General features: G+C 44.2%; 1 protein-coding gene across 1 annotated transcript in view; it reads right to left on the bottom strand.

The window, feature by feature from the left end:
* Nucleotides 1-16,370, bottom strand: part of LAMA3 (laminin subunit alpha 3) — a 255,409-nt gene that overhangs the window by 156,092 nt on the left and 82,947 nt on the right. The window contains exons 9-11 of the mRNA XM_037031991.1: nucleotides 10,314-10,404; nucleotides 8,205-8,336; nucleotides 6,814-6,876 (exon numbers count right to left, since the gene is read on the bottom strand). Of these exons, the coding sequence (XP_036887886.1) occupies nucleotides 6,814-6,876; nucleotides 8,205-8,336; nucleotides 10,314-10,404 (286 nt within the window). The remainder of the gene's footprint in view (nucleotides 1-6,813; nucleotides 6,877-8,204; nucleotides 8,337-10,313; nucleotides 10,405-16,370) is intronic.

Below are 16,370 nucleotides of genomic sequence, written 5' to 3'. Positions count from 1 at the left end.
TGAAGTGAACATGTTGGTGGAGGATTTCTGAGCCCAGGTCAAAACAGTCTCCGTGGTTACCATCTCACCCTCTGGGAACCCTCAGACAGCTGTGTGATGTACCCCGTCCAGCCTCCTCAGAGGGAAGGCCACGTGGGAGAGACGCCCAGCTGTCCCCAGCAGACCCTCCAGCAAGTCCAGCAGAAAGACTGCCCAGCTAGCTCCCACGTTGTGAGAAGTAACTCTTGTCATTTTAAGCCACTAAGTTTTGGGATGATTTGTTACACAGCAATAGGTAAGTGAAACACCTTTAGGGCTGAACAATTACTGAGGGGTGACCTCAGGGCCACCAGTGCCATCGTACAGTATTTCTCAGTAAATAAATATTTCTCAAAAAGACAGGCTCTTGCTTGACTTCTTTATAAATGGATTAAAAAAAACATGAAGTTAAGCGAGAGCTCTGTAAGATAGGTAAGCATTCTATTGCTGAGAAAAAAAGATGCTCAGAAAGGTTAATTAACCTGCTCAAGGTCACACAGCCAGAAAAGTAGGGTCACAACTTGAACATAGGTGTTTCTGACTCTCAAGCACATGCTGAAATTACAAGTTGATTACTGATTTTAAAAGCTACATTCAAGGTGTGTCTTAGATTGGTTTACATACATATTCAAACCAATCTCGCATTTAAACCATCTACATTTCTATCAAGAACTTTAGCACCTAAATTGGCCACATGGTCTCATAAGAAAGATCCTGAAATACTCAAAGATTTGACTGGGTTCAATCACCCTAGTTATCAAGGAAGGGAGGTCTCGTGCATTTTGAAAAGATTTTCTAAAAAGATTAAAATAATAGGTTATTTTAAAAGTTTAATCAAATCCCACTCTTTCTGTGTTGTCTTAAACCCTTAACCTTTCAGATGAAAGATAAATAAGAAAGCTGTGGAATTATTTTCTTTGAAAAAATAATTAGGAAAAAGAATCAGGGTACGTCAGAACACCTTTACGGTCTTTGTACAATCTCTGCCTTGTCCGTACTTCCATCAGGCAGTCACCTGATCTGACAAAAAGAGCACTGGACACATTCGAGGGCACATTCATCACAAGAGAAGCCTTGGCACCCAGGTTGGCATGAGCACCACCCTGACCGCTCACCATATTGCCGTCCAAGGCCCTGAAGCCCTGGACCCATCAGCATAGAACGCTCTGGAGAGAGGGAAAGTGTTACTGTCAAATGCAGTCTTGGCATTAACCAGGCATTCAAAGTCAGTAAAAAAACCTAAACTTCACGTTGTCACTGAGGCCCAATCTGGTCACTGACTTACAATCATTTGTATACAGAAAGAAGACATCTAGTACCCATGCATTTAAAAAAATTCTGCTTCTAAAGTTTTCCTTTTCACCAATTCATCTTCCTTATCTAGAAAGCAGTCACACACAGTGCCACAGCCAGGAACCTCTGAGGTCCCACCCCTTCCTCTTGTCACCGAGTCCTAGTGATTACATCTCAGGAAAGTCCCGGAAACGCTGCTCTCCCTTCAGAGCCTTCCCTCAGACCTCATCCTTGTCTGCCTGGATTATTCACCAGCCTCCTCACACGGCCGTCTGGCTCTTGTCTTGCCCCTTCTAATTCACTGTCCGTCTTGGTGCCAAGAGTGACCTTTCTTCTCATATCATTTCCCAGTTTAAATTCCTCGAAGGTGACCCAGCGCCTTCAGGACCCAATCCAACGTTCTTGACGGGTACGATACAATAGACCCTTCAAAGCCTTCCAGACTTCCAGCAGCCCAAGTGGCACCTTTGTGCAAACCAGAACAGGTGTCCCTTCCTCCAGGTGCTTTCCCGACACTTGTGGTAAAATTGTCATAAATATACCATCTGCGATGCCCTCAGTGGACGCAGTGCCCCCTCAGATGAGGTGCAGGTGTGTGCTCTAAGCTGCACATCTGTGCCTGGCTGCCCACTCTGGTCATTTCCTAATCCTCTCGTCTCCCTACCCCTTCATTCACTTCTTCCCCCTTCACCATGATTCAGTCCCAGTGACCCACGGGCCACCTCCTCTCTTATCCCAATGCCTTCTCTCGGCTGCCCCTCTCCCTGGCTGACTCCTTCATGCTCTCAGACTCAGCTCAGAAGCCGCCTCCTCCTGCTCTGGGGAAGCCCTTCCAGGACCTCTACGGACCTTCCTTCCTTCCCTCCTTTCCTTCCCTCTGTTTTCCTCTCCTTCCCTCCCTTTCTTCCTTCCTTTTTCCCTTCCATCGTGCCTTCTGTAAGGGACTGTACGGATGTCCCTCTTGTATGCTCCCATGGCTTCGTGTTCTCGCCTGATCCTCGTATTAATTCCTGCTGTCATAACTGTTTGCCTGCGTGTCTCCCGTGGCACTGGAGCTTCCAGGGCTCAGGGGCTGCCCAGCAGGTGGGACTGTGCCCTGTCAGTGCCTAGTCAGTGCCTAGTACAGGATAAGCATTTCATAAAAGTTCAGTGAATGAAGAATATGCTAAATACTCAAGACTAGAATTCTTTTCAGTAAACACCATTCCTTGAATTCTATTTTATTGGCATCCACACAGAGCTTCAAAGCTGAGATACCAGAATTTGCGTGCCCCTCTCTAAGCCTTAGCTGGCGGGTCTCCAGGTCAACAGTGGCTGCCCCACCCCTCCAGGCAGAAAAAGTGCCCAGCCTGGGGGGGAACAGAGGCCATCTCCCAGCCTTGGGGTTCTCATCCGTAGTACCATCCACACTGACCTCAAAACTTCGGCAATTGTGAGTAGCTCCTAATAAAATGATTGGGGGAATCACACCCTTTTCATGATATTTGTCAAAAAACCTCCTGGACATTCTTCAGGCCAAATGGGCTGCTTCAGAGAATCATCATTAGATTGCATGTCTCCTGAAGTAAGCACCTGGCGTCTTTCTGCAGATGCGGATTGTGCTTTTTGCTGCTCTTCACTTGACCTTGGAGGAATAAGAGTGTGTGTGCGCACCTGCAGGCTGGTGTCTCTCTAAAGTGCATGCTTTGCGTACGCTGTCACATTCAAAAGGAGCCCTTAAAGATGTGTCTATTGATACATTGTGGCATGGTACAAAGATATTGATACATTGGCTTCTTAAAAAAATCTTAAGTGGATATAACTAATCACTTGGACCCAGAAAGTGCTAATAGTATTCAGGGTCATGAAATACAATGAAAAACACGCAAATATTCTGATCTGTAATGTTGTTCTGTTCTTCTGCTTCAAAGCTTCGGTGTCCGAAGTCGATCCTATAGATTTTCCAGTGTAGCGGTTCCCTACCATGGCCTAGGTGTGGGGTCCCAAGCCTGGAGATTCTGATAGAACCCCAGGATCTGTAAACTATGGCGTGAGTGCCAAACCCACCCATATTTTAGCAAATAAAGTTGTACTGGAACACAGCCAACCAAACTCATTCATTTACGTAGCTGCTTGTACAACAGTGAAGTTGGGTATTGCAACTTTGCTTACAAAGCTTAAAATATTTACTACCTGAACCTTTATGGAAAAGTTTTCCAAACACTAAATGGGAATTTTTACTAACTGGAGGAGTGGTTTTTAACGAGAGACATACATCAGTATCATCTGGAAAACTTGCTCAAAACATAAGCCTTGGCTCCAACCCTGAAAACCTAGACTTAGACCCAGGGCGATACACGGGAAGTTATGTCTTGTAAAACCAAGGGCTCCTAAAACACAGTCCTGTCTCAGGACCACTGTGTTAGAAGACGTGGCCATGTCCACAGACCTAAACAAATTGAAATTCTCATGGTTGAAGGGTGCTCGGTATTACCCAGTACGGTGTACCTTCTGGCTGCTGAGATGTGTGTGCTTCTCGTGTTCCTGGCCAGCAGTTAGGCCCCGAACTGGGTGTTTTTAAAAGGCACTAATAAAAGACCAAATTGAAATGGATATCTGTGCATTCGAATTCCCAAATAAATCTAACTGCACTAATTAAACTTCTTTTCCTCGAGGCTGTGTTCTAAGGCTTCCCTAGTATTTTGTAACAGATGTCTGAACTTCTCTTCAAGTTCAATTAATTTTTTTTTCCTGAAGTCACCACCAGTCTACTTGGGGAGAAAAAAAAAGAATCGGATAACAAAGGGGTTACTGTAAACAGACAGTAAGTGGGGGATCTGAAACATTCTGTGGCAGACAACCAGAGAAGTGTGTTGTAATCAACGTTCAAATGCTGGGTTCCGTCTAGTCAATGAACGAACACTTAATGAAGCACTTGATTCTGCCCCACTCGAGGCAGGACACTGTGGTAGGTCCAGTGAGAATGAGAAACCAAGTCAAACAGAGCTGCAGTCCCCAGGCGACCAAGGATCTGACAAAAACGAGACACACCCCACATAACAGCACCTGGTGCTGCGGTTTGATGAGGCTCGGGCAGAGCAGAAGGAATGGCACAGGAAGGCAAGCTGGGTCGTGTTACACTCGACCTTCGGTGAGCCCTTTGTGCCAGGCCAATTCGGTCCCCCACAGCGTAGGATGACTTTTTCATACCTTCCCTCTCCTCAACTCCAAGTCCTCCTCCCCATCCTCCCTTTCTGCCCCTGGCCTTGATTCTTATTTCACAGAGAGAAAAAGGAACAGCCAGAAGTGAGTGCCCACAAGACCCCATGAGCTCATCCGCCTGCCTCTCCCCTAGCCCGTTGTACACATCGCCTTCTCTTTACAGCCTTTCTGGCTTCAATAAACAGCAGCATCTTCCTCATTTGCCCTGTCCAGTGTCCTGTCGTTCTCTCGTATACCATTGCTGGTCCAGCAATCCCCTGACAAATCTCGTTGGCTCCATCTCCAGATTAAATGAATAATCTGTGCACTTCTTGTCACTCCACTGACACCTCCTGGGTCTGAGCCACCATCCTCTCTTCCTCATGGACTATCGCAATATCTTCCCGTGACATCTCCCTACTCAGCCTCTCCCCCTGCAAGTGGTTTCCAGTTCTGCAGCTGCAAAGGTCCTTAAGCAATGTCACTTCTCAGTGCAAACCTCTCCATGGCTCCTGTCTCCTTCAGAGGAGAAGGTTAAGCCTCTGCAGTGGCTGACAAGGGCCTGCCATCTGGCCCCTGGAGCTGCCCCTCTTACGCATCTCCCCTTTGCTCACTCAGCCTTCATACATCTGGTCTCCCTTTTGTTCAGTGAACACCCCCAGTGTGTCCCCGCCCCAGTGGCTTGCTTTGCACTTGCTCTCACCTGTGTCTGCACGATCCCTCCCAGACACCTGCAGAGTTCGCCCCCACCCACTCAGGGCCCTGCTTATTACCTTTTCAGTGAGGCTTCTCTATTTAAATCGGCAAACCTCACATTCCCTAACTTTTCTCTCTGCCTCATTTTTTTCCACAACATGCATGACCTCTAGCCCATACTCTGAGCTACCATATTGGTGCAGAACCTGAACTCCTCTGCCAAGGAGATCTCTCCAGAGGCCATCTTCTTGTCTGGTCACAAGTGCCCCTTCTCTGTCCACCCCGACCCCAGACATGCCCAAAGGAGCAGCACATGTGCTCTCACATGCCTCTCACTGCCTGCACACCAGAGAGAGCATCTGGACGCCCTGGGGAATGAGAAGCGATGTCAGTGGGTGACTGAGATGGTCATGGGCTGTATGCATGCGATGTTGGTGTGTGTCATTGTGGGGTTTAGGTAGGAAACTTCCCACAGCTCCAGAATCTAACCTAAAGGCCTGCAACATTCCCATGTGGGCTAGTTTATACCTGCAATGTGAATGACTCTCCCGTAAAAGTAGTGACCTTCTATAGGACCCAGCCCCATGTATCATAATCTAGCACATTAGAAATTTTATTTGTTTAGTGGTTTGTATACTGTGTATGTTATCGTATGAGTTCCCCAACTGGAATATAAGCTCTAAGAGGGCTGGGAATGCTACCCCCCCTCAACACACACACAGCCAGAATGTCACTGTGTATATAATCAGGGATCATAAAATACTTGCAGAATGGGAAATTTGGTAGGTGTGGCACACACACCTCTCCACCCCAAAGGCTGCTTCCTGCACACCTCTGCCATCCCTCTGCCCAGGGGAGTGTTCAGGCTGCAGGAGCACCCCAGCTGCAGGCCAAGCTGGAGGTGCCACAGAGTTAATGCCCCAGAGGCAGCCCTTCACTGGTGGCAGGTAATTGAAATTACTCCTTCAGTCCAGATAATGCTGAGTAAATCCTGTGTGCAGAGGGGTGGGGCTCCAGGTGCTGCAGTAGGACCTTGCTTGCTAATGAATCTGTATAACAGCTTCTTTTACTCCCTGACTCATTCCCTTATTCAGGTCCCCCAACGTCAGACCATGGACCACTACCGGTCTGTGGCCTGTTAGAAACTGGGCCACATAGCAGGAGGGGAGCCTGAATGTAATGCAAGGAAACCATTCCCCACCCCTGGTCTGTGGAAAAACTGTCTTCCATGAAACCGGTCCCTGGTGCCAAAAAGGTTGGGCACTGCTGCTTATTGGTGCTTCCTGGGATTGGGCCCGAACAAACTGCTGGCACTCCTTTCTCGGGGCTTCTTCATGGGGAACCCAAAGAAGACAGTGAGCACTGATCGCGACTGAAGGCTCTGAGCCAGTAATGGATTGATAGTCCAAGCTCTGCTTCATTTCCTTAATCAGGTAGTGCCTTGCAAAAGACAGATCGGTGTAGAAAATGATGAGGGGAAGGGTGAGGGGTTCAAATAGGAGATGCCTCAGGACACCTTGCCATTTTCCCTGAACTTGGACATGGCAGTGTGCACAGGAAGTAGACTGAGAGACCAGGGGGCATAATATCTTCACTGAAGGTCAATAAAAAAGAGAGGTAACTTACCTCTTATATCTCCAGCTATTGGATCTTCTAGACTTGGAGCAGAAATAGGAAAAATGGGAATTCCTAGAAAAAGAGTATATTAAAAAACTCAGAGGATTAAGAAGACAGTAAAATAAAATACTAAATTGTACTAACTAGGAAGAAGCCCTCTCTAATTTAGTGAAAAGCAGCTGTGGAGACTAACTTAAAGAAAGACAGCATTATCGTATTTAAAATGCATCTAGTAATTGAAGCCAGACTGGTCAGACACTCTTATCTGCACATTAACAAACAGAAATAGATATTTTGCACTCACAATAGCCACATCCCAGGCTAAGCAGGATGGCTTGACTTTAACAACTTTATTGGTTTTTAATGTAAAATGGAGACTAGCTTCTTAAAAGTTTTCTTGCAAGATTTCCCCCCACCCAATTTTGTTTACACCATAACATTACTTCAGGTTTCATTTCTCCACTAAAAAGGAGAACACAGTTTCTGCTCAGCCTCATCCAGGAACTGCAGATTCCAAGTTGATTGAGTCCTGATTTGATGCTACTATGTTCTGGCTTAAAATTGGTTCCTTTAAACATCAGATGATCATGTAATTTACTCTTCACACCAGGACACTTGGCAGTAAAAGTGGCACTAATTTAACAATTATCCTGGGACAGTGTGAGCCTGGACCCCCAGCCACCGAGTCATGGGAGACCTGCCCCCTGCCTTGCCCCACAGCTTGACGTGCTTCTCCTGTGAGTGCAGGGTTGTGAGTGTGGGAATGGGCGAGAACTCACGCAGCACTGGGGGCTCTTGTCCCAACACTAGACTGCAGTTTTTATCTTGTGGGCGAATGACCAGACCATGGCTCTAACCACAAATTGCATAGTTGATTTCAAGGATTCCCCTGCCTTATGTTCTACAGTATTTCTAACAGACACATATTTTTCTCTCCAAGCTGCTGAGACGTTCACTGAGATCACTGCGGTGGGGTGAGGTGGGGGCCTACTGTACCTCGGGAAAGAGGAAACACATCCTCCTGGTCACCCAAAACATGACACACACTACATGTGTGCAAACAAACATCTACAGACCATGACATCAATTCTAGGTTCATGAAGAAGCATCACAGACGTGGATTTCTGAGGTGAAATTGTCAATATTTGACCCTTTTGACCCAATGAGATGGCCATGTCTATGGTACAACCTAACACTTTGGACATAAAGAAGACTACAAAACATAATTCTATCAATTCTATGTTCCAAACTTTTAAAAACACTTTCAGGTAAATACAACCTACTGGGCCCCATTTGTACCCCCTCCCCTCCTCCACCACCTGCCATGTCCTCAGCTATTAATGTGCAAAGCCCAACTATGTGCTGAGAAGGGAGGTCTTTACTTTTGCAGTGGTACTTACTCACGCAAAAAGGGAAATTGTAGTATCCGACAGCACATGCCTCACAGTTGTCTCCATGGAAATTGGGCTTGCAGGTACAGCGGCCTGAGCCCTGCTCACAGCCATCTGCATGCTCAGGGTTACAGCTGCAGGCTTAGAGAAATTTCAGGTGTCAAAGGATCAGGCTGCTGCACTTACTGAAGCAAATATGTCCCGATACTTCTCGGGCAATGTTTAATGCTTCATCATTGGTCTAGAGTTGTTCTTGAAAGCATACCTCCTGTTTTCCACTTCATACATAGTTCTCATTGGCTGAACCCCATGGACCCACAGAGATGAGCTTTAATGAGCATCCACACTGAGACATTTTCAAGAATGTAGTTGATTATACTGAGCTCTGCCCAGCTCACCGCAGAAGAGGGAAAGCCTGCATCAACTACAGTCAGTGGGGCTGGTGGCCATGTGCTGTAGCTGCTGGCAGGTCTGCTGGGCTCAGCCTCTCCTGCCCAGCTGTGATGTCCACGTCGTGGTCATCATCACGCAGCTGTGCTGTGAACTCGTGTAGGATGCCTGGACGTGGGTATGTAATCTGTAGACAGTGTAGCAAGACTGTGCCCACAATCCAAATGCTCGATTCAAGCGCTGTGGCTTATGGAAGGCAGTTTTTGCAACCGACACAATTATTAGGTTTGCATCTCAGAGGGACATACTTGGGGTATAAGAGGTTTGGTAAACCCCTCACCTGGGCGCTTCCCTTGAGCTGGCAAACCCTCACCTTGTACAGCAGAAATGCTGCCATAGCCCAGCGCGGTACATGTCCCATGAGGAGCTGGGAGATTGGAGAAGCTGTGAGCTGTCAAGGACGCTCCAGCTCCCTCACCTCAGCCCCACTTCTCCTGGTGTCCTTTGTTTAATTTGTTTAGGATTTTGGGGTCCTGTGCATTCTTTGTGCTAAGCTTCTAATATCTCCCTGAGAAAACTTGGATGACAAAAAAAGAAAATAGGGAAGTGATGGAAAATTGAGGTTCCTAACAAGGTATGACTGCATTCATGATGTTTGTCTTCCTTTACGAATGCCTATTTTGTGTGGATGCAAGAAATGATGGACATGTTACTTTGTAGGATGATGTGGAACAGGGAAGGAAAATGCAAACACACTTTAAAGAAAAAAGAAAATGGGAACACACTTAACAACTTACTGTCCTAGAGAGAGACAGATTGGAGTTCACACATCCAATACTCTGACTCTGATGCCCTCAAATCTTAATGATATGACAAATGAATTTTGGAAATGGTAGGGCACAGAGACCAGCTTCAGGACTGGAGTTTTTCCCAACCATGGCAGCCAGAGAACCGTGGAGGCCCAGCACAGGAAAAAACCCAACAGGATACACGTGCAGGACAAAGTCCACAGTCAGACCTCCGACTGATAATTCCACAGGGAAGAACCAGTGGCATTTTTCTATACAATGGATGTGGAATAGCACGGTGACTCCAGACAGAAGTGAACTATCTCCTGGATCCACCAGTTAGTGGTTTTGTTAACTGGGCCAAAATTTGTGACTACTCAGACCCTTTGATTTCCCCATATCTAAAAATGAGAATAATAATACAATGTCCTAAACTTATTGTGAGAATTAAATAAGACATTGTGAAAGTATTTAGGCAAGGCCTTGCATATAGCAAATGCTTGATAAATTGTAGCTATTTTAAATATTGGGACTATTATTAAATCCTTGTAAAATCTTTACTATGTTAACTTGATGCTACTCCTGGAAATTTTTTGAAATTATCAGAGGTCATAGAAACATGTCAAACAACAAGAAACAGAGGGGCTCACATTTGTTGCAGGCCTAGTGTGTGACAGGTCCAATGTTCAGTGTTTTCTTAGGGGCTTTGGGGGGCATTTCATTTAATTTTAGGGTGTATATTCCCATTTCTACTTATATATAAGAAGTAGAAGGCTTAGCAAGATTATGTACCTGCCTGAGGTCACACAGTCAGGAGTGACCAATAATATGGAGAGAGAGGGAAAGATGAGAACTACTAACCAATGCGGGGCTTTAGCCTGGTGACCTCCCCAAAGCAGCACACACAGTGTCAGACGCACCAACTTGAAATGAAACTTACGGATGCAGCCATGGGGGGCATCGACTGGAACGCCATGAGGGCGATAATAACCCTTAGCACACTTTTCACAGTTTATACCTGCCGTGTTATGCTAGAAAGAAGCAAAAGAAATTTAGAGGCATATATATTGCTGAAGACATTGTTATTCTGTGCTATTCATCCAGGGAAATAATTCTGTTATGTACACCTGTAATTTCAGTCACACACACACAGTATTTATCTTGACCTTCAGTCTGCAAGACTTACCACAGGATACTGATTTACATTTGGCTCTGGAATTTTTTTCTCATTGGAAGAGTAAATGAGAGTAAGTATCATGACCTGGAAAACCCAGGTTGCCCCACCCCCATCACAGAATTTGCTTGATGAAGTACCTGATACTTGAGTGAGAAAAAAAGCTCAAGAGGACCACCCTTCAAAGCTTTATTCAGAAGAAGTGTGGGTAATAAATCACCCTTAGGTTTACCCAAGGAATAAAAGGTCATGTATGTATTTTTACCATCTCTGCTTTTGGAAGAAATCACNTATATATATATTGCTGAAGACATTGTTATTCTGTGCTATTCATCCAGGGAAATAATTCTGTTATATACACCTGTAATTTCAGTCACACACACACAGTATTTATCTTGACCTTCAGTCTGCAAGACTTACCACAGGATACTGGTTTACATTTGGCTCTGGAATTTTTTTCTCATTGGAAGAGTAAATGAGAGTAAGTACCATGACCTGGAAAACCCAGGTTGCCCCACCCCCATCACAGAATTTGCTTGATGAAGTACCTGATACTTGAGTGAGAAAAAAAGCTCAAGAGGACCACCCTTCAAAGCTTTATTCAGAAGAAGTGTGGGTAATAAATCACCCTTAGGTTTACCCAAGGAATAAAAGGTCATGTATGTATTTTTACCATCTCTGCTTTTGGAAGAAATCACATATACAGATCCTCTTCTCTTGCCATTCTAATTTAATCTGCACTTTAGTCATGAAACCATTTCCTAAACATTTCTGTAACATGAGTGGAAAATGTAGGCATGAGTCTCATACACAGAGCTCACTTTAAAGTATAATAGTAGGCAGCTTTTTATATTTCATGATTAATCCCTTTAATTGCCACAAATCAAATTACCCAACATGCATCACCAGTTTCCAAGAACTGCACACCATGGATCCAGCTCAATTCTGCTTCTCTCACTCTCTAATTTGGAAACAGTTAGGGGGACAGTGTTCTTTCATTAATGAAAGGAAAGGCAACTGGAAGTTGAAAGACAAATATAAGACACTTGGACCCAAAAGGGGTCTGCATAGAATCACAGATGGGAGAACAAAGACACTTTCTGTATCCTCTCCCCCTTTTTAGATGATTTTATTAATTACAGACTTTTATTTATTACCACTCCTTGTCCTGTGGGTAAAAATCTGAATTCACTTTAACACTGAAGTCTAAAACCACACTGGCCACTTCTCTGACTTAACATTTACATGCATAAACATTCTGGGCAAATAAGAAGCAGCTGTAGTCCACCCTTCTTCCCATCAAATGCCAATGAACCTCTCTGTTGCTTGCCACTGTGACTTATAATAGACAGAGAACATCAGGTTGACCTTGGCTTCCCAATTTTTTCCCAGTGGAGTAGGAAATGAGAAGTTCTCTGAAGTGGGCAGCCCAGTGGGCTCTCCCTTCTTACACAAAGCTTGGTCAGTGAAGCACCTGCCACAGAGAAGTTACATTTTTAAGACATAAACAACAGCAATAAGAGGCCAAAAGAAAACAGAAAATCACCCCAAAGATGAGTAATGCCCATGGTTGGCCTTCAGATCTCAGGTAGTTGTCCAGAATCCACACAGAGCCCTGATGGTGATGACACACGCTTTATCTATGGACACCCAAGGTCATGGTTGGAGAGAGGTCAGATTGAGACCTACGAACAGTGGTTCCCTAATTTCTGTATTGGAAGCAATGAAGAAGCAATCTCATTGGGAGGGGTGGGTACTTGAATTCACATTTACAGATCACTAAACAAGATGGGAACCCTCAGCTGCCCAAGCTCATCAGTAGGATGGGCACCAATGGGATCTATGCCGGAGACGAGCCTACCACCACACTCACCCCCTCCTTTGGCACCTCCCAGAGAAGCTGGCAATGCTCACCCAGAAACCCAGCCCTGCTTGGATCGTTCTTCAGTCTTAATTCCTCTAAGCAAAACTTCCAAGGTGCTTTGCAATCTTCAGGCTAAAACCCATCTCTGCCTTTCTCTGTTCCTTGACTACACCCACAACACTGTAGCTGACTTCCATTTCTGTGGACCTCAAGCACAGGGGAAGTGCACTTGTGGTCCACATGCTCCTGAAAAGCCCTGGTCTGACTTTCCTTCCTAAGGCCAACACGATCTGGCCTCGGCTACCTCTCTGACTTGTCTACCCCTGCCCACTCCTCTCTGGCCACACAGGGCCCCTTGCTCCCTCTCAGGGCCCTTTGCACTGCTTTCTCTCTGCCTGGAACACTTTCTCCCAGACACATGTCTAGCTCATTCTCTTGCTTCTTTCAGGTCTTCACTCAAATGCCAAATCCCAGGGAACTGGCCACCCTATTTAAAATGTTGCATCCCCAAGGCAATACTTAAAACAGTAAACCCAAGAATTAAAATCAAATCAATGCCACATGAGAACATGGTCATCTCTGGTAAGTGACTGCCCTGCAGAATAATACTCTGGCTCCTTCACATGCTGGCTTGGATTTGATTTTAATTCTTGGGTTAAATTCCTGACTGCCTAAAAGTCTGCAGGCCCAGCCTGCCTGTGATGTGCCCACTGCCTGTTACCAGCTAGAGCTGATGGTAGATAGTTATCATTCATCCATTACTAGCACCACATAGAAAAGCTGGGAGACAGTCAGGCTAACTGGTGCTATTGACTGAATGTCTTTGACCTCCACCCCCCCAATTCATATATTTGAAATCCAATCCCTGATGTGATGGTATTTGAAGACGGGGTGTTTGGGAGGTAGGGAGATCATGAGGGCGGGGCCCTCCTGATAGGACTAGTAACCTTATGAGAAGAGAGAGAATTTCTGCAACATACGAAGGATACGACTAGAGGGCAGTTACCTGCACACCAAAAAAGTGGTCCCTCACTGAACACTGGACCTGCCAGCACCTTGATCTTGGACTTCCTGGCCTCCAGAACTGTGAGGAATAACTGTATTATTTAATCCACACGCACTATGGTATATTTATTCAAGCAGCCTGAACTGACTCAGACAGCTGGGTTTCTGCTAGACGGCTGCTGTGGGGTACGTGTTCTACCCGCAAATGCAGACTTCCTCTTGAAGCATCACCTTGTGGCTCACCCAGGCCACTGACCCTGCTGCAACAGCCCTCTGTCCTCCCTTCCTTGTCAAGACTCCCCACGTCCCTGTGTATACAGCATAAGACAAGGTGACACTTTTTTCTGAAAATGAAGAGCCAACTTCATGTCCCAACATCATATATGTAAGGCCCACCCCTCTCTTCCACTAAAAATGCCAATTTTACTGTAAACCAAATTTTAACACCTGCAAGCATATGTTTCTAGATTCTCTATTAGAGTTTATTGAACTATTTACTCCTGCATTGAGTCCATGCTCAATACAGATTCATGGTATGTTTTGATATCCATGAAGATAAATTTTCTCCATAATTATTCACCTATTCTCACATGTTATTTTATCAATAAGAATTTTAGGGTCAGTCAGCCAATCTTCATTAAAAATGTCCTATTGGACTTCCAATATTTTGTTGAGGATTTTGGCACCTATGTTCATCAGAGATAATGGCCTGTAGTTTTCTTTCTCTGTTTTGTCTTTGTCTGATTTTGGAATTAGGATGATACTGGCCTTGTAAAAAAGAGTTTGGGAGACTTCCCTCTTCTTGAACTTTTTGGAATAGATTGAGAGGTTAGGAGTTAGGAGGTTAGGAGTCAGTTCTTCTTTAAATGTTTGCTAAATTCACCTGTGAAGCCAGGACTTTTGTGTGCCATGAGTTTTTTGATTACTACTTCAATTTCACTAGTTGTTATTGGTCTATTCAGGCCTTCTGCCTCTTCTTGATTCAGTTTTGGAAGATTGTATGTTTCCAGAAATTTGTTCATTTCATGGCATATAGCTGTTTGTAATGATTTCTTAACTATCCTTTGTATTTCTGTGGTATCAGTTGTAGCTTCTCTTTCATTTTCAATTTTATTTATTTGGGTCCTCTCTCTTTTTTTCTTAGTGACCCTGGTTGGAAGTTTGTCAATTCTGTTGATCTTTTCAAAGAACCAACTCCTAAATTCATCTCTTAAATTGATTTTTTTAGTCTCTATGTCATTTAATTCTGCTCTGATCTTGATTATTTCCTTCCCTCTACTCACTCTGGGATTTGTTTGTTGTTGTTTCTCTAGTTCTTGTAGATGTAGGGTTAGGTTGTTCATTAATAAATCAACAAAAAACAAGTGCTGGCGAGGATGTGGAGAAAGGGAAGCCTAGTGCACTGTTGGTGGAAATGCAGACTGGTACAGCCACTGTGGAAACCAGTATGGAATTTCCTCAAAAAACTAAAAATAGAACTGCTTTTTGACCCAGCAATTCCACTGAAGGGATATACCCTAAGAATCCTGAAACAGCAGTTCAAAAGAACTTACGCGTCCCAATGTTCATAGCAACACAATTTACAACAGCCAAGTGCTGGAAACAGCCTGAGTGCCCATCAGTAAATGAGTAGATCAAAAAACGTGGTACGTTTACACAAGGGAAACTACACAGCAGAAAGAAAGGAGCTCCTACCCTTTGCAACAGCATGGATGGAATTGGAGAGTATTATGCTAAGTGAAATAAGCCAGATGGTAAAAGACAAATACCATATGATCTCACTTATAAGAGGAAATTAATGAACAAAATAAACTAACAAGCAAAATAGTACCAGAGACATGGAAACAAAGAATAAATTGACAACAACCAGAGGGGAGGGGGGATTGAGATAAGTGTGGAAAGAAAGGGAAGGGACTAGTCAAGGAACAGGTATAAAGGACCCATGGGTATGAACAGCAGAGTGGGGACTGACTGTGGGAGCAGGGGGTGGGCTGGGTGGAGTAGGGCAAAGGGGGAAAAATTGGGACAACTGCAATAAAATAACTATAAAATATATTTAAAAATTGAAATAAAACTATCCTATGGAATTCTGATCGCAATTGTACTGAGTTTATAGACTGGTTTTGTAGAAATGGTATATTTATAACATTACGTCTGGAGGCTTTTCATACTGGTCTTCTTTTATAAACTCCAATAAAGTTTTATAGGTTTGAATGCAGCTTCACAGTTAATTTCTTCTATCTGTTGCCTCTTGGAGTGTCTCCAAATCATCCACAACCCACAACTGTGTTCTCCTGCATGTGTGTGCTTCCATTTTATGTCTTTTTAGAATCTCTTGAAATCCTTGGTCTGTTAATAAAACTCTTTCTTATTTTTCATTCTTTTGTACATTCTAGAAAGAGAGGGTATTTTGCTTATTTGTTATATTTTGTGTCATATTGTGGGATTTGTTACAGGAGGGCATCTAGCCATGTGAGCTTCATCTGTTTCTTGATCCCATCTCTTAGCTTTGTGTGGTGTGTGTGGTGTGTGGGGGTGGGGGAGGAGACCACCAGTTTGGATATAGGGAGACCAACATATCAAGGACACAAACAGCTAGGAAACAAGCTCAAGACTTAGATCAAAAGTCATGTCTCCATGGAAGAAGCTAAAGACTCTGTTTTAGTTAATGAAGGCAAATTATCTTCAAGCATCATCTCAAATAAATTGGGTAATCTTCAACCTTAGTTAAGAACATCAATATTTCATTAAAGGGAAAGATATTGAGTAGTCACTGACAAAAATGTTGTGTCCCTTGCCTTCTTTTTTTGATTGCTCTTTATCCCCTAAATTTTATTGTAAGATATTTAAAGTTGTACAGTGAACACCAATGCACACCCTATGTAGAAGTTACCATGAATATTTTACTATATTTGTGTTATCACAGAATTACCCATTTACTCTTTCCCTATCTA

Source organism: Sturnira hondurensis, unplaced genomic scaffold, assembly GCF_014824575.4.
Source record: "Sturnira hondurensis isolate 20B ecotype Veracruz unplaced genomic scaffold, ASM1482457v3 Scaffold0001872, whole genome shotgun sequence".
NCBI lineage: Eukaryota > Metazoa > Chordata > Mammalia > Chiroptera > Phyllostomidae > Sturnira > Sturnira hondurensis.
Note: the sequence above shows the minus strand (reverse complement) of the source record. Positions and strands in the feature narration are given on the sequence as shown.